The 20,271-nt window shown below is 36.5% G+C and overlaps 1 protein-coding gene across 1 annotated transcript in view; it reads left to right on the forward strand.

Moving 5' to 3' along the window:
- Window positions 1-20,271, forward strand: part of cntn5 (contactin 5) — a 460,526-nt gene that overhangs the window by 383,566 nt on the left and 56,689 nt on the right. Inside the window, exons 13-14 of the mRNA XM_079825767.1 lie at window positions 7,192-7,319; window positions 10,950-11,125. Coding sequence (XP_079681893.1) covers window positions 7,192-7,319; window positions 10,950-11,125 — 304 coding nt within the window. The remainder of the gene's footprint in view (window positions 1-7,191; window positions 7,320-10,949; window positions 11,126-20,271) is intronic.

Below are 20,271 nucleotides of genomic sequence, written 5' to 3' on the forward strand. Positions count from 1 at the left end.
ACAAAACGTCAGATTGACGCTCATCTGTTCCGGGAAAAAAACGAAGCTTTTGGCGGCACCCAGTGGACATATCACTTTGAAACTGCAGTGATATGTACATATTGGTACGTATTTTGGGGTTTGCAAAAACGTTGCCAGAGGTACATTTTCGCAATGAGACCAGGCTGAACAATACTGGACAAATTGGCTAAGGGCTTAATAAATACACAGTTAAAGTTTTAACCCAAAAATGAAAATTACCCCATCATTTACTCACCCTCAAGCCATGTACATGACATTCTTCTTTCAGACGAATACAACCGGAGTTATATTAAAAAATGTCCTGGTTCTTCCAAGCATTATAATGGCAGTGAATGGCAGCCCAGAATTTGAAGCCCAAAAAAGTGCATCCATCCATTAGAAAAGTAATCCACACGGCTCTGTGCGGTTAATAAATTCCTTCTGAAGCAAATCTATGGGTTTTTGTACGAATTTTTTTTATATTTAACACGTTATAAATGTAAAATATCCAGCTTCTGGCACCTTCCATATTCAACTTACAAAAAAAGCATAACTGGCGCGACGATGACATCGGATGCAGCATAAGCATTTTGAACTGAGAGAGGCTTTACACTTTCTTCGTAAGTTGAATATGGAAGGCGGTGTGCCGTAAGCTACATATTTTACTTTATACTTTATAATGTTCAATATGGATATTTTTCTTACAAAAACCCATCAATTCGCTTCAGAAGGCCTTTATTAACCCCCCGGAGCCGTGTGGAATACTTTTCTAATGGATGGATGCACTTTTTTGGTCTTAAAATGTTCATTCACTGCCATTATAAAGCTTAGAAGAGCCAGGACATTTTTTAATTTAACTCCGATTGTATTCGTCTGAAAGAAGAATGTCATATACATCTAGGATGGCTTGAGGGTGAGTAAATTATTGGATTTTTGGGTGAACTATACCTTTAATGAAGGAACCACGAACCACAGGTGAACATAATCACTCAGACTGAATCACTGATTAAACTAGCAAACAGAACTTAGACAAAACAGAAAAAAATTTAATGAAACCAAAACTGAACAACACCATTAAATACTGTCACTACTATGTAGTAACATTAAATGCTTTGGTAACACTTTATTTTAGGGTCCGATTCTCACTATTAACTAGTTGCTTATTAGCATGCATATTATAAAGCACATATTAATGCCTTATTATGCATGACCATATTCTACATCCCTTAATCCTATACCCAATTCCTAAATTTAACAACTACTTTGTATTTACTGTGTAAGTATATGTTATTCTGGAAATTCCTGCATTTATTGCAAATGAGTTTGAGGTATGGTTGGGTTTAGGATTAGAGGTTAGTGTTGGTTTTGGGGTAATGGTTTGGGTTACATTTAGGGGTAAAGTTAACAGTAATGCTTTAGTTTAGGGTCCAGTTATCACTATTAACTAGTTGCTTGTTAGCATGCGATGTTGGCTGTTTATTAGTACTAATAAAGCACATATTAATGCCTTATTCTGCATGACCATATACTACATCCTTAATACTACCCGATTTTTTTACCCAATAGGCTACCTAAACTTAACAACTATTTTATAAACTATTAATAAGCAGTAATTAGGAGTTTGTTGATTCAAAAGTGACCAAGTTAACAGTGTAACAATAAATATTAGTTAAATGCATGTACTTTAAATGTAATGCAACAACATGTAGGCTACATCATATTGAATCAAATGGTTAAGTACATGTTAGTTAAGGTCACCTAATATAAAGTGTGATCCTGGAGGTTGCCTGAACCCATTCTAGGCCAGTGTAATTTCATTGATATACTGTGGTATTTTTGGTTTTTAGAAATATTTTGAACTATTAATATTTGAATATTTAGTATTAGTTAACGATAATAACCCCATTATAAGCTCAGTGATTGGCCAGTTTTAGGGTGTTGTTTTTTCCAGCTGTGTGAAATGAATGGCTTATGTTGATAAGTAGATCTGAGTTATCAAGAGTTGGGGAGCCACTGTCCTAAACACTCCAAATTAAATGTGAATTAAAAGTGAACTGAGATCCAAGCACAACTAAACTGGGCCAAAAATAGGTGTGAATTCATTTTCAATATCAGTAATGGGAATGCAATGAATTCACTTTTTCATCTAATTAAAAAGGTCTGAGTTTGATTCTTATGAAAAGGCCTGAAGTATGAAAACGTTTAAAGATGGAGCAAGATGATAACAACTTATTTTTTAGAGCATTCACTTTATGACACTTCAGGTGATGGCTTTTTGAGAGCTATAATAAAACCAAGACCCTGTTGCTCATGTGCTAAAGTTCCCAAGTAGTTTCTTTAGAGGGAGACTGTTTCCCTGGACCCCAGACAAGATATGACTTCTCTCTTTGTCTGTAGTTAATTCATTATATGAGGGCAGCACAGAGGTGCTCTCTGAAACTGCTCTCAGAACAGTGAATGAGAGTGAGCGATAAGATAAAAGCAAGACTCTAGTTATCTCTGTTAAATTTAATTTGCCTTCCTGCTCTCTCTTGGTTTCTGAAAGAATGGAATGTCATTAGGAGTATATCTCATCTTGACTTCCACTCAAATTAACGGTATTCCGATTAAGGCCGTTTGACGTGCCATATACCTGGGCGAGCATGTTAATCATCAGGGCATTCTGTCCTTACCAACACCAGCTATTTCTCTTTAATACCCGCCTGTGACTTAAGCTTAAGCTAAATGATATAAATGGATATTATCCATACTTTTACATTTTAATTGTTATAATTAACTGCCCTTTCATTGCTTTGAACAGTTAATTGGCTAATGTCTTTTGATAGCCATCAACGTACTAATCCTCAGATAATATCAGTCAATTAACATTTTAAATGACTCTATTGACAACACTATCTTTAAATCTTGATGTTAAAATGACAATGAAAGACAAGACTTGTTAATAGAGTGTAAGTAGGACTACTTTTTATCAGTTAATTTCAAGTTCAAGGTCAGCCATTTTTGTCTGCTTTTTTTACATAACCCAAATCTTGAACATTTTGTAGACTTTATTTGTATATACTATTTATATGTTTGTGTTTCTCATGGCATATTTACAATTACATTCAGAACTTCAGAATACTAAAATCTCACATTTTTGCCTAGTGCCTTAATAAAGGACTGTGATGGTGCCATGGTACAAATGTATGGCAATACCATGGTTTGTGGATATAAAATGACCCCAAAAAGTGCATGAAATTGTCAAAAATGTCTTGGAATGCTGAAGCATTAAGAGTTTCTTTCACTGGAACTAAGGGGCCAAGCCCAACCCCTGAAAAACAACCCCACACTGCTTCAGCATACCAAGACATTTTTGACAATTTCATGCTCCCAACTTTGTGGGAATAATTTGGGAATGACCCCTTCCTGTTCCAACATGACTGCGCACCAGTGCACAAAGCAAGGTCTATAAAGACATGCATTAATGAGTTTGGTGTGGTGGAACTTGACTGACCTGCACAGAGTTCTGACCTCTACCCGATAGAACACCTTTGGGATGAATGAGAGCAGAGACTGTGAGCCAGGCCTTGTAAACCTGACCTCATAAATGCGCTTCTAGAAGAATGGTCAAAAATTCCCATAAACACACTCCTAAACCTTGTGGAAAGCCTTCCCAGAAGAGTTGAAGCTGTTATCTTCGTGCTTTCAATGTGGAACTAGGCAAAGCTAGACAGACCTTCTTTTCAAATATTATAAACAGAAACATAAACAACACACGCACTCTTTTTGCTACTGTAGAGAGACTAACAAACCCCCCGAGTCACATTCCCAGTGAAATGCTCTCAGACAGCAAATGTAGTGAGTTTGCTTCCTTCTTCTCCGAGAAAATCATTAATATCAGAAATGCGATCAGCACATCGTTCAGTTGCTCTGAGGTGTGTCAGATGAGACAACAACCTCATAAAGTTATTATGACTGATTTCGAAGCAATTGATGGTAAAATTTTAGAAGAAATGGTACAGCACCTTAAAACATCAACCTGCGCTCTTGACACACTCCCCACTTCTTTTTTCAAAAGTGTGTTTAACTGTTTAGAAGCAGATCTCCTAGAAGTGGTAAACGCCTCACTTCTTTCTGGGACTTTTCCAAACTCCCTTAAAACTGCAGTAGTAAAGCCTCTCCTTAAAAAGAGAAATCTGGATAACTCCATACTGAGCAACTACAGACCAATCTCAAATCTCCCCTTCATAGGCAAGATCGTTGAAAAAGTTGTTTTCAGTCAGCTGAACAAATTCTTGAACTCAAATGGATACTTTGACAATTTTCAATCTGGTTTCCGACCGCATCACAGCACAGAGACAGCGCTCATAAAGATTATAAATGATATTCGCCTCAATACAGATACAGGCAAAACATCAATTCTGGTACTACTGGACCTCAGTGCCGCATTCGACACTGTTGACCACAACATACTTCTTGAGAGGCTAGAAAATTGGGTTGGGCTTTCTGGAATGGTCCTCAAATGGTTCAGGTCATACTTAGAAGGGAGAGGTTATTATGTGAGTATAGGTGACCATAAGTCTGAGTGGACATCCATGACATGCGGAGTCCCACAAGGGTCAATTCTTGCACCACTCCTATTCAACCTGTACATGCTGCCACTGAGCCAAATAATGAAAAATAACAAAATGGCTTACCACAGCTATGCTGACGACACCCAGATCTACTTAGCCCTATCACCTAATGACTACAGCCCCATTGACTCTCTATGTAAATGCATTGATGAACAGTTGGATGTGCCAAAACTTTCTTCAGTTAAACAAAGACAAAACTGAAATCACTACATTAGGAAACAAAGATGAAATTCTCAAGGTGAACGCATATCTTGAGGCTAAAGGTCTAAAATCAAAAAATCAAGTCAGAAATCTTGGTGTGATTTTGGAGTCTGACCTGAGTTTCAGTAGTCATGTCAAAGCAATAACAAAATCAGCTTACTATCATCTAAAAAATATTGCAAGAATTAGAAGCTTTATTTCCAGGCAAGACTTAGAGAAACTCGTTCATGCTTGTATCACCAGCAGGGTGGATTATTGAAATGGTCTTCTCACTGGCCTTCCCAAAAATACCATTAGAAAGCTGCAGCTCATACAGAACGCTGCTGCCAGGATTCTGAGCAGAACCAGAAAATATGACCAAATCACACCAGTCCTCAGATCTTTACACTGGCTTCCAGTTACATTTAGGATAGATTTTAAAGTACTATTACTTGTATATAAATCACTCAATGACCTAGGACCTAAATACATTGCAGATATGCTGATTAAGTACAAACCCAACAGATCACTCAGATCATCAGGATCAAGTCAATTAGAAATACCAAGGGTTCACTCAAAGCAAGGAGAGTCTGCTTTTAGCTATTATGCCAGCCGTAGCTGGAACCAGCTTCCTGAACAGATCAGATGTGCTCCAACAGTAGCCACTTTCAAATCCAGACTCAAAACACATCTGTTCAGCTGTGCATTTACTGAATGAGCTATGCCACTGTACGTCCGACTGATTGCACCTTATCTTATGCATTTACTGAATGAGCTCTGTGCTTTGTCTGAACTGCTTGCACTTTAATTATGTGTTTCAATTTAACCCTGTTTTATTTTTAGTTTTTAATTTTACTTTTTATTTTTTATAATTTTTTATTTTGTTAAGGCTGTCTGGGTGGAAGAGGTTGAGAGACGGGGGAGCGATAAATCGGAATCCCTCCGGTGCGAGGACGATCCGTTTAGATCTGCTCTGACGGATAGATCTGTATAGCCTTGGTGGTAAGAGGAAGGACCGTGTAGATCCGCTCTGACGGTCGAACAAAGTAGAGATAGCCCTGGTGTTCCTGTCCAGGAAGATTTGTCTGTAAGGGTAATGTTTAAATGCACAGTTACCTGACAAATATTTTTTTGAGTACTCCCTCCGGTGCGAGGAAGACCCGTTTAGATCTGCTCTGGCGGGTAAAACATCTAGAGAACGCCCTCAAGTTAGGCCAAGAAGATTTGTCTGTAAGGGTACTGTCTAAACGCACAGTTAGCTGACAAATATTTTTAAAGTAAACCTGACTCTCCATTTTTTTCCACCACAGATTATTTCCTTTTAATTCCTATTATAACTGTTATACTATATATTTTTTTATTTTTTTTCCGCTTATGACTATTTTAACTTAATTTCTATGTAAAGCACTTTGAATTGCCACTGTGTATGAAATGTGCTATACAAATAAACTTGCCTTGCCTTGCCTTGCCCACACCATAATCTCCCCTCCACCAAACTTTACACTTGGCACAATGCATTCAGGCAAGTACCGTTCTCCTGGCAACCGCCAAAACCAGACTTGTCCATCGGATTTCCAGACAGAGAAGCGTGATTCGTCACTCCAGACAACACGTGTCCACTGCTCTAGAGTCCAGTGGTGGTGTGCTTTACACCACTGCATCCGACGTTTTGCATTGCACTTGGTGATGTAAGGCTTGGATGCAGCTGCTCGGCCGTGGAAACCCATTCCATGAAGCTCTCTACGCACTGTTCTTGAGCTAATCTGAAGGCCACACAAAGTTTGGAGGTCTGTAGCTGTTGACTCTGCAGAAAGCTGGTTACTTCTGCGCACTGTGTGCCTCAGCATGCGCTGACCCTGCTCTGTGATTGCACGTGGCCTACCACTTCGTGACTGAGTTGCTGTTGTTCCCAATTGCTTCCACTTTGTTATAATACCACTAACAGTTGACCGTCGAATATTTAGTAGTGAGGAAATTTCACGAATGGACTTATTGCACAGGTGGCAACCTATCACGGTACCACGCTTGAATTCACTGAGCTCCTGAGAACATTCACAAATGTTTGTAGAAGCGTCTGCATGCCTTGGGGCTTGATGTTGTATACTTGTGGCCATGGAAGTGATTGGAACACCTGAATTCAATGATTTGGAGGGGTGTCCCAATACTTTTGTCAATAAAGTGTATTGTAGAGAAAACCATGGTGCTAAAAATGTGGTAATACTGTGGTAATTTTGGTATATTTCATTAGATATTTAGAAATAAATATTATATTTTCACTACAGGTACATGCTGATCAGTTTAGGTAACCATAACTTTCATTTTAGGCTTGTTTGTTTATTTTGCCTTAAAGAAGTGGGTAAATATTTCCTCTTTCAAATAAATTCTCCATTTTTAACAGGATCATGCTGCTTCGGAACAATACCCTCCGCATCATTAACTCCAGCCGCTCGGATGAGGGAAGCTACGTGTGCCGCGCAGAAAACCAGTTTGGATCAGCGGAGTTGACAACCGTGCTTCTGGTGAAAGGTAAGAGACCTTCATCAACCCCCAGCCCCCACCCCATCAGCCTAACCTCAGCCCGTGGTTAACCACAAGAGCAAACAGACCGCCGGCTGACTGAGCCGGATGGAAGAATAGTTCATTTCAACTTATCAGGCGTGAAGATATTTGTTTTGCCCGCTCAAGAATCTACTCCCACAAGAGCATCTACTGTCTCCTAGGACAGATATTGTTAAGGAGGTTGTTCTTTGCCAAGAAAACAGGTAATAACGGGAAGGCATGGGACAGATTGTCTTGATTTTATCACTGTTGGCATATGTGAGTATTTCTTGAAGGGAATCCTAAAGATACACATTTATGTTATGGGCAGATTCACCATTTCATAACACATTGTAAGGCTGTTTAGTGAGTCTGAGGTAGATCATTCTCAAAGATAAACAGACTATGTGAAAGGTAGGGGAGAGCGGGGCACCACCTAACACTTTTTGACTTTCTCAGTTTGTGTAAATCCACTAGTGGTTCAGAGTATTTATTTTTTCCCACATTAATTGCACACGTCTAGTACAATTATGTGGTTTTGTTTCATTAATACAGTGTATACTTTTTTCTTGATTTACCCCGAGAGAATGGAAGTTAAATGTGACAACATGCCCCATAGGTGGGTACATTGTAACATGTGAGGGGCACGTTGTAACATATGATAGCTTAAAATGTTATCTGATATAATCAATATAAATAAAATAAAATATCCAAGCCAAACTAAAATATTTGGTCCATAAAATACGTAATCAAAAACTTGGGTACACATGCCCATCTCTTTCTTAACTCATCATTTGATCTGAACACCAAAGGTTTAGATATGTTTATACAAATATAAATTTGAAATGCAAAATAATCATAATTATTTTAATTGATAGTTGGACAGTCTTCAATTATGCAAGGTAATGAGGTAATATGACAAAGTAGCATACTACTGAAACATTTTTCATTTTATAATGTATGTTTTTACCATTTTATAAAGTAGTACACAGCATATACTGTACAGATAACATTTAATTAATGTAATGTGTCAAATTTCCAAGTGAAATTTCAATTTGATTGGATAGTGGATTCTATTGGTGAAAATTGCCCTTTAGAGGCAGAGAAAAGGTCCCATTAGTTAACGTTAATTAATGCATTAACTGCCAAAGAGAAATACATTTGTTACAGTATCATTGTTAGTTCATATTAGCTCAGGTCCATTACTAAATAATATTAACAGATACAACTTCTGATTTTAATAAATGTTGAAATTAACCAATTAAATGAATAGTTCACCTAAAAATTAAATTGCCCATGATTTACTCACCCTCAGGTCATCCAAGGTGTATATGACATTCTTCTTTCAGATGAATACAACCGGAGTAATATTAAAAAATGTCCTGGCTCTTCCAAGCTTTATAATGCCAGTAAATGGCTGTTTCTTTTTTGAAGTCCATAAAAGTGTATGTATCCAACTAGGGGTGTAAAGATTCATCTACTACATCGATGTATTGATTTATTTTCCTATGATCTAACTACATCGATCTGTGCTCGGCAAGTTGGCCTTCCAGACGACATATATCGATCTAACATCGTTTTAAAAGGTAATCAATCGATTGTATCGATGATAGGAAATAACGCATTGGATTTTAACACGTCAGACTTTATATGGATGTTTTTTCTTAGCACTTTTAATGATAAAGGCGTTAAAGGTTACTCGATTCAGTCTGCCTATCTGCAACGCACATTATCGCAACGCACCAGCAGCAGCGCTAAGAAAACAAAACATAGCATGGCGGATGGCAGAGGAGAAGCCAATGAGCGAGAAATTATCAAGCCACCAGGAGAAAGAGCTACCTGTACCTTCAACCCTTGCTTGTTACCTGTGCATTCCTGGCACCAGTGTGCCAGCAGAGCGAGTTTTTAGTACTGCTGGAGACATAGTGAACGCACAGAGAAGTGTTCTGCGGTCAGATCATGTTGATATTTTTGAAAAATAAATCTGTAGAGTCATTGAAGAGTAGTTGGTTACATTTTATCTTTTGTTAAATATTATTTGTTTATTAAACTGAGAGTAGTAGCAGGTTCAGCCAGTTTATTCAACCTGAAGAAATGTTGGTTGCACTTTATTTTTGATATTAATAATGTATTTGTATTATTTTAATGTTGAAAAACAACAGCAAAAGTAGCAGGTAAACCTACTATTAATTAAACCTGAAGAGAAGTTAGTTGCACTTTATTTTTGATATTAATATTGTAATATTTTTATGTTGGAAAACAAAAGCAGAAGTAGCGGGTTAACCTACTGTTGAAATGTTGGTTGCACTTACTGTGCTTTTATTGAAAATGTATTGAATATTGAAAATGAGAGCAGAAAAGGTTAACTTCCTGTTAATTCAACCTAAACTGTTGGTTGCACTTTATTCAAATAAAATTTGAATGCATTTGCCATTAATTGTTGTTTACTTGTTTGTTTATATCCATAATTAATTGATACCTGATTCCCTAACAAGAAACAACAGGAATCTAGGAAACTTCACCTGCACTGACCAGTATCCAGATATTTATTTCAGTCACACAATTTTTGGCTAAAAAGTTACTGAATCTATTTCAAGTCACTGAATCGTTTCGGATCGTATCGTTCTAAATGAACCAATATCGTCCTTGAATCATATCGACAACCTCAAATCGTGATACGAATCGAATCGTTGTTAAAACGAATCGTTACACCCCTATATCCAACATAAAAGTGCTACACACGGCTCTGGGGGGTTAATAAAGGTCTTCTAAAGTGAAGTAATAAAAAAATATTCAAAACTTTATAGACTAAAATAACTAGCTTCCGGCGGACAGCCATACGCAAATCGACTTATGGCAAAAGAGTAACCCTTGACGCGATGTATAGGAGAATCGCAAGTTTGACACCTCTCGTGGATAGGGCTGGGAAACAAACTCAAGCCCCTCTTCTCTTATATCGAAATCCTCCGCCATTTCTTTTTAAAAATTCTCGTTTAAGACTTCTAATTCATGACCGGTGTTTTGTTTTGCTCTATCCTCTGTGCTTCCGCGTTCGTCAATACGCATGCGTCAAGGGTCAAGGGTTACTCTTTCGCCGTAAATCGATGCGTACAGCGGCCCACCGGAAGTTAGTTATTTTAGTGTATAGAGTTTTAAATATGGATATTTTTCTTACACAAACACACATATTGTTGTTTCTAATTGTTGATCTTTGATGTCACTGCATAAGCATATGTCATTCATTAAACACAATTGTATCATGTAATTATTAAACTAAAACAAATTTATAGTAAATAATACAATGAAATGCAATGCAGCTATTTATTTTAGGAATGATTTGAACAGTTCACACAAAAATTTGTTTTGTTTTTCAAAAATAAGGCCCAGTGTCAATATGTTTAACTGTTACAGATCTTCTGTTTGTCAAGGTCTGAAATTCTGGAGGATGAACTCAAAAGTCAATTATGAATTTCAATGTAGTTCAAGGATTCCAGTCACTCGTTTCCCAAATGCTGTGGTGTTTAGTGACTGTGTTCAGAGTGGCTGGCATAGCTGCAGATGTTCTTCTGTGTCATAAGGTTATTTTGTTCTGATGACAGAATGATGTTCATGTTTCAGAGCCCATGCGGGTGGAGTTGAGCCCCATCCGGGTGGAGGTGACGGTGGGAGAGAGTGTGGTGCTCAGCTGTAAAGTCACTCATGACCCCTCGCTGGACGTGTCCTTCCTCTGGCTGCTCAACAACCAACCGCTCAACACCCAGCAGGAGGGCAGTCACTTTGAGTACATTCAAACAGTAAGCGGCTTCACCACAGATGTGCCACTTTGTACTTGTGCTGCTGATGCTGTAGGTGACCGTCACGGTTACTGATGTAACCCTCTTTCCCTGAAGGAGGGAACCGAGACGTTACGTCGATAATGACATATTGCGGGCCAATCTTGGATACCAATATGTCAGTATTGACGTAACAATGAACGTGACTGACTGAATGGGAAATATATTTATATCTGTTTGGTGGTCATCTGGTTGCTATTGCTTGGTGTATTGTGGATAGTAATATTACTTACTCTGTGTTATTGTTAATGCCAGTGTTAATTTCGTTGACGAATAATTTTCGTCATCATTTTCGTCAAAAAACTTTTTTCACTGACGAAAACGAGACGATAGCTAAATAAAAACTGTGTTGGATGACAAAAACTTTGACGAAAATCAACTCATTTTCAAGTCATTTTCGTCAACAAATAAAAACGAGATGAAAATGTTAGGGAGGGACGATTAGGGAAGAGATCCAGTCAGAACTGATGTCCTGTGTAACAGATGAGCACATTTGAGTTGTAATGTGCTGATCTAACCGCTGTTCTACTGGCTCACGCATCCCCAATCCAGCGCTCTAGAGCGGTTCACAATCAATGAATAGCGCACATTTATGCCAGGCAATTGTTTATGAACTAATGCTGATGAATAATGACAATGTTTACTTTACGATGTTTATATAGTAATATGTTGTAGACGGTTGTAACAATGCATATTTTATCTCGCTCATCTGAACTTGAAGCATTCTGCAACTGCAATAGTAAGGCGCAGACATTTCAAAATAAGAGTCACGGTGTATTTCGAGCTTGTTTATAATTAAAAGTCACGCATTATATATTCGTTTTTGGTTACACAATAAACTGTATTTAATTTAATTCCCATTTAATTCATAGTCAGGAGGAAAGACCAGTATTTGACACATATTCAATAAAGTATCAGGGTTATAATAGTAAACTAAAACCATTAAAAATAAATTAAATAAATGTTAACTGAAATTAAAAAAATTCTAATAAACAAACTTATTTGAAGCTTTAGCTTAACCTGATATGGCCTACTAACTAAAACAGAAAGACAAAGTTATAAAAAAACGATATAGATGTTTAAAAAAAAAAAAAAAAAAAAAGTGAATTGGGCTCTCTTTCGTGTATTTTTAATGTCAAAAACAAAATGATGTCAAAATGTCAGGTCAAGTGACAGTCGGTTATGTAATGCTTAAATGCTTAATGTATTACAATTTAACTAAACTCATTAGATACTGGGAGACTAAAACTACTGTAGATTTAGTCGACTAAAATATTATGATATTTAGTCGACTAAAACTAGACTAATACAAAAAACAATTCAGGTGACTAAAATATGACTAAAACTAAATGGCATTTTAGTCAAAAGACTATGACTAAAATTAAATCAAAATGTGTTGTCAAAATTAACACTGGTTAATGCACAAAATATCAGTGATTTCTGATTTACCTGTGTGTCATCTATTGGTAATAGTCAGTATTAATATTTTGTAAATTATTGGCATGGACTTAAAGGATTAGTTCTCTTTAAAATGAAAATTAGCCCATGATTTACTCAGCCTCAAGTCATCCTAGGTGTATATGATTTTTATCTTTATGATGAACAAAATTGGAGTTATATTAATAAATATCCTGATGCTTCCAAGCATTATAATGGCAGTGATAATGCATCCATGAATAAAGGCCTTCTGAAGCAAGTCTATGGGGTATTGTAAGAAAAATGTCCATATTTGTATAAAATAAAATATCCAGCTTCCGGCAGACTACCTTCTGTGTTCAACTTACGGAAAAAGCATAACTGGTGCGATGTATGACGCCAGACGTAGTGTAAACGCTTTGAACTGCGAGAGGCGTTACGGCCTGGAAGAAGCTAGATATTTTACTTTATAAATATTTAAATATGGATATTTTTCTTACAAAACCCCATCGATTTGCTTCAGAAGGCCTATTAACCCCCTGGAGCCGTGTGGAGTACATTTATGATTATCAAACTCAATGGACCCTGTCACTGCCATTATAAAACTTGGAAGTGTCAGGATATTTATTAATATAACTCTGATTCTGTTCATCAGAAAGAAGAAAGTCATATACACCTAGGATGTCTAGAGGGTGAGTAAATCATGGGCTAATTTTCATTTTAAAGTGAAGTAATCCTTTAATACTGTAAATGATTTGGACAAAGCAGCTAATATTTATAACTTTTTTCCTACTAATATTACAGTGGCATATCAGTATTGGTCAATAATAGCTTTTTTATTTATTTGCAAATGTATATATTTTTTATTTATTTGGCCGATTTTAGAAGAAGATTTAAAGAATTTAGAAAATATTTAAACATTTGATGCCAAGTGAAACTACAGGCTCATTGGGTAAAAAAATACCAGTGAAACCGTCAAACTATTTTAGTTTTATGCACTATAAAGTGTTTTTAGGTCATTTCAAGGAACCACACACACACACATAAGTCTTTATTAATTGACAATCTGCCACAGTAATCATAATTTGTGTGAAAAGGAATGAAAGTTATTTTAAGAGTTTTGCTGCCACTACTGGTCATTTTAGCTGGAAACGGCAGTGAAATGTATGCATAGGTATGTTTTTGTACATTGTAGGTAAATGCATATTTTTCGAATCTGCTTATGTTAGATATTTTGGTTGTATATTAGCTGTCAATATTAGCATTTTGTCAATTATTGGTGTATACTGTACCTCCTTTGGCTGATATTGGAAGTAAGAAATATTGGAGCCTTTTTCAATTGAAACGCTTTTTTTTTCTATCATCATTGAAATATCAGTTTTATATCAGCATCTCATAATTTCAGCATTTTGATTTGAACAGTTTGGTCGATATTAATATCAGATAATAATATCAGATTTAATTCAAGCTGTACACTTTTTTTCATAAATCATCATTATGGTATATCAGTATTAATTCATGATTTTTAAAAGATTGGCATCAGGGATGGCCCAGTATACCAATATTGATGATAACCTTGAAATATCATGTTAATACTACCCATATGATAATATTGTAAATAATCCAATCTGGTTCACACTCCAATATGCCGACAAACCCTCTCTCCGCTTCCCTACACTCGTATTTTGAATGCCATTAATTGATAATTAAAGATGAATTTTTTAAAAATAGTTTTCAAGTATAACTGCTCACATAGTTTTTGATAACAGTATCATAACTCTATCTTCAATCTGTTGCTCCTGAACAGATGGAGTCACAGTTACTTATTTTAGAGATGCCACATTGCACCAAATCCTGCTTTAACTGGAGTGAGAATCAATCCAGTGAAAGGTCAGCCTGGACCGTATGTCATCATGATGAAAGACCCGCTGTGAATCACACCATCATGTTTATCAGAGTCTCAGAGGAGCAGCAGCTCCACACACTCTCCGCCCTTCCTGCAGGATTGAGAACACTCCCTGATTACAGCGCATCAACAGGCATTCTGCCGCCACAAAATCATCCAATGACGTGCATGCACAGACGTCTGTTGTGCTTTGGATTGTTTTGAGTTTTGAGTTTTGTATATATATTTTTTTAACTAAATATACTGGTTGTACTGTGCCAGTGTAGACAAATAAACAATGTGAGGGGAGCAGCTGATAAAGAAAAAATATATATTTAAAATTTTTGAATAGGCAAAAATAGTGGGGGGTTTCATTTACACTACTGGTCAAAAGTTTGGAATAATTAAGATGCTTGGTTACACTTTATTTTACAGTGTCCTTGTTACACGTTACATGTACTTACCACAGTAATAACAGTAAATTATGCATAATTACATGCAACTAAACCTCAACCAAACCCTAATCCTACCCTAACCCTAGAGTAAGTACATGTTGTTAATTAATATTACTCAGTACTTATATATAATTGTATATAATTATACTGTAACAATGTAATTACATTGTACTTACTCAGATGTACTGAGTACTATTAAATAACTACATGTACTATATAGTTACAGTAAGGGTTAGGGTCTGGTTTAGGTTAGTTACTAAAATTAATAATTTAGTTTAATAATTTACTGATATTACTATAGTAAGTACATGTAGTAACGTGTAACTACTACATCACCTTAAATTAAAGTGTTACCAGATTTTTTCAAAATGTTTTTAAACATAAGTTGTGCTCATCAAGGCAGCATTTATTTGAACAAAAATACAGTGAAAACAGCAATATCATTAAATATTATTACATTTATATATATATATATATATATTTTAAAAGAGCCTAATCACACAAAAATGCGTATAAATAATACGAGTGTGCAATGTCGCGGAATGTATACGCCAAAATGAGTTTTGGCGTGCATATGGTTCGCAGTTTTTTTATTTATGGCGTATTTTTCCAGGATTCTTTGATGAATAGAAGGTTCAAAATAACAGCATTTGTTTGTAATATAAATCTTTTGTAATCATTATAAATGGATTAACTGTCTCTTTTGATCAATTTATTGTGCCCTTGCTGAATAAAAGTATTTATTTTTATTTTTTGGGGTCACGGTTTCCACAGAAATATAAAGCAGCAATGTTTTCAACATTGATACTAATAAGAAATGTTTCTTGAGCGCCAAATCAGCATATTAGAATGATTTCTGAATGGTCACGTGACACTGATGACTGGAGTAATGATGCTGAAAATTCAGCTTTGACATCACAGGAATAAATTACATTTTGAAATATATTACAATAGAAAACAGTTCTTTTGAATCAATAAATTATTTTTGACTGTATTTTTAACCAAATTAATACAGCCTTGTTGAGCATAAGAGGCTTTTTCTTCCATAATGTACCAGTAGTGTTTGTATTATTTTTGCTGTGACAGTTGGAAAATATTTCTAAACATGATGTTGTTGTTCATAGGTCTTCTCTGGTGGGCAAACTCCGTATTTTCAAATGGCGTTCATTGGGTTGTCAAACTCATTAATATTAATAGACTAGTAGGATCCTGGACAAATAGTCAACCATTCCTTGAGGACATTCAATTTGATTGGCTGGCTTTTACAATAACATAAACTGCTTTTTTACTTCTCTGTCATGAAGTCACCTCATCTCATGCATGCATTCATGTAACACCTGATCATTCCTCAGCTCCAGCTCCAGCTGACACAATTAAGTTCAACCCGTCTTGTATCCTCTCAGTATCAGATTATAGGCATATTTAAGTCTTGCTTCCAGCTGACAACATCATTTGGTTCCCTTTACAGCAGCACTGAGCACCAATCTGCCATGAAACTGTCACTGTTAAACATTCACTGTGATCTGATGTGGGAAGATATGTGCCATGTTAGCCTGGGTTTTAGAGGTTTTATATTCGATTAGCCCACAATGGGTTTAACTGCTAATTGGCACAGCAGTTAATTGGGTGTTTGGGTATTTTAGTGAATAATTAATGTAAAATTACCTGATTAAATCATCCGTTTATTGTTCCTTTTTACGCTAAATTAGCTGATGTTTTCATCCAAATCAACATGCAAATGAGATTTAAACATTTTTTAATTCTACTTCCTAGTTTTCAAATTCAAATTACAATTCTTGGTCCTGTTTGTTACCTTCAAATTCAAATTTAGGCCGAAAAATAAACTGTTAATTTCTGAATGGCAACCCTCACTACTGTAAAATGTTCCAAAATTCATCTAAAATTTAGAGTTAGTCTAGTGCTCAGGAATGAGTTGTGGAACTCAACTGATGTTTATTCCGCAATCGAGATGCATCAACGTCATGTAAACTGAATTATTTATTTTTGTATGTTGTTCTCATGTTGTCATTAGCTTCTCAGTGTTAATGAATACTTGAAGAGCTCTTTTCCAAAACGCGATAAACGCCATTTTTAAAGAAAATGAGTTTATCATGTCGTTTTGCTGTGTACTGAACCTATTCACTGCTCCATCAACATTTCATGCCAAATCGCTATATTTCCTTGTTTAAAATGTACTCGATAAACGCCGAACTTATTTTTAGCCTAAACACGATATATCCTCTCGACGAATCAGAATTCGATGACCGTACTACGTAATCCAACAGGGCGGCACTCTGAACAGCTGTTTGTTTACGTTCATTCATTCATAAAAATGAGTGCTTTAAACTCTGATAACACTTTTGATGGCCTTGATGAGCAAGTGAGACCTACAACTGGGGGTAGAAAACGCAGACTGGACAAAGAAAATCACAAAAAATAACAAAAAAAGAAGTTTCGTCACTCAGGTAGCGCGTTGATAACAGCAGTGGGATGTCAACACAAAGCTGCTGCCAAAGGTTTCTGTCAGGCCGAGAGGCTGTCGCCGGACGATCTGAGGATAAATTTCAGTTATTTTTATGAAAAACCAAACAAGGTTGACCAGGATCACGCCATACTTCATCTCATGGACATCACGCAAGTGACAAGGAAGCGTCCGAAAGTCCAGGACCATAAGCACGCTAGCATTCGCACGCATACACACTCGCATTCACTCACACACGCACTCGCATTCACTCACACACACACACACGCATACACACACACACTCGCATTCACACGCATACACTCACTCACACACACACACTTGTTGTTGTTTTAAAAAAAAAGACAAACCATAAATAAATAAAAAATTGATGGATTTATAGCGTTAAAAAAAAAATTTATTAACTTTGAATTTATCATCAACAATATTGTTGTATGATTTAATAATCATTGTTCAACATGTTCAGACAGAGCCAAAAAACATTTTAACAGGATAAATTGAATATTCACAAAATGTGTGGGTCTAGGTAAAAAAAACAATTTTCCTGAAAACTATTGAAATGGATTTATAGCGTTTTGGAAAAGAGCTCCTCACTTCATGGGACACTTGCACCATATGATCTTCTCATGAACCCCAGAAAATGCCTGTTCAGCAAACACACCCGGAGTAGGCACAGTTTACTAGAATATTCATAGGATATTTTTAATTTCAATGAAAAAGAGTGTATCAAGTTAAAAGAGAGAGTTTGTGGATTGTGGAATTTATTCTCTACTCTAGCTTTTTTTTCTTCATTAGACAGAACCAGAAATAATGCATCATTTTGAGTTTTATAAATACTAATAAACAGCAAATATCCTAATAATATGCAACTAGTTAATAGTGAGAATTGGACCCTAAACTAAAGTGTTACCATAAACTTCAGTCATAAAATGCATCCCTAATTACCTAGTCACTCTTCAAGAACTACTAGTGATCTGTACATGTTACGGTAGTACGGTGCAGTAGTGAAGAGGAGAGTTGGGACTTCCACAAAGATAGGTTTATTCAGAATCAACATCAGACCGAACACCACACAGCATACACATGACGTGTAAACATAACGGAGACCAGACAAGGAATGAATGCGCAAGGAGGAACTTAAATACAGACACAGATGAGGATAACTAAACACAGCTGAACAGAACTAGACTAACGAGGGTAACCAAGGAAACAGAAAGTGGCGGGAAACATAGACAAAGGAACATGTGACCAAAGCAAACAACACGACAGAAACACAGATATGTAACAGTACAATTGCTCACGTCTCAAACACGTGATTAGTAATTATTTGGTAATTCTTTATAATTTGTCAAAAGTTATTATTAGGTCTTACTCCAAGGATCTAATTTTACCTTTTTACTTCAAAATAAAAACTATAACTTTTACTCCAAAAATCCAAAAATGTATGTGTCCACAAATCCCTCATTGACAAATAGACACACAAAAAAATTATATTCAACATAATACTAAGGGCCCTATCATATACCCGGCGCAATGCGATGCCAGGCGCGACACATCTGTTCGCCCATGGGCGTGCTGGTCTGAAAACGAGGTGTGTTCAGGCACATTGTTGGCACGTTGCTATTTTGAGGCAACTGAAAACGATTACACCATTGACCAACAAAAACCTTGTCTAAAGTCAATAGTGCAGGATTTTTTGTTAGTAATATGCGCCTATAGGCGGGTGCGCAATGTGCATACACTCTGATTATTACACACATAGGGACGCTCAGCAGCATACAAACATGATTGAGTAATTCATTGTAGTTCTTGGAAAGTGGATATTGTTAAATAAAACATATCCCTTTGGAGACTGAGCTTTGTAACCTTGTAAATCTTTTTTATGCTCAAACAGCAACATTACACATTAACTTAAGTTGAAAAGGTGAAAAAACATAATAGGACCCCTTTTATCTTGTTTCCATATTAGTTAATAGTAGTAGCTGAAGTGTTAAAGGATTAGTCACTTCAAAATGAAAATTTACTCACCCTCATCTCATCCAAGATGTTCATGTCTTTCTTTCTTCAGTGGAAAAGAAATTAAGTTTTTGAGGAAAACATTTCAGGATTGTTCTCCCCATCATAGACTTCAATGGCAACCAAACTGTTGAAGGTCCAAATCAATGCAGTTTCAAAGCGATTCCAAGGGCTTCAGAGGCTCTGCGTGATCTCAGACGAGGAATAGGGTCTTATCTAGCGAAACCATTGGTAATTTTCCCCAAAAATAAAATGTATATTCTTTTTAACCTAAATTGCTCATCTTGCGGTGCGCCGCGGATTACGTAATCACATCGGAAAGGTCACGCTAGATGTAACCAGAAGTACCGCCCCCGTGTTTACAAAGCACTCGTGTGAAGACTAAAGCTGGACATACACTGTGCGATTTTCGTCCGATTTCGTGCAGAATTGTGACTTGTGCGATTATTTGGGTCGGGACGATTTTCAGGTTTGCCATGAGGTGTTCGTGCAGTGTACAGAGGGAAACCAGAGGCAACAAACCTCTCCTGATCGGCAATCGGATGGTTGGCATATCAGAAATTCTGGTCGCCCCTTGTGAGGTTATCGAACAGCTGAAGCAGAGCTACAAACTGATTGCCCTATTTCTCATCACTGCGCGAAAGCTGAAGCTGAACCATTTAATGTTTAATGCAGCAAGAAAGAAAACGAAAAGAAGAAAATCTTTAAGTTCTGTAGGCAGTTATCAAATAGAAGCAATTTATCAAACTGTTGCATGCCTCCAGTTCGTGTTGTAAAATTAATAATCTAAGTCTTCCAAACCAGCGTGTATAGCCTATCCAGTGCCTCTTTTATTCATTTAGCTACTTGATCA

Source organism: Gobio gobio (assembly GCF_949357685.1).
Source record: "Gobio gobio genome assembly, chromosome: 9".
Lineage (NCBI taxonomy): Eukaryota > Metazoa > Chordata > Actinopteri > Cypriniformes > Gobionidae > Gobio > Gobio gobio.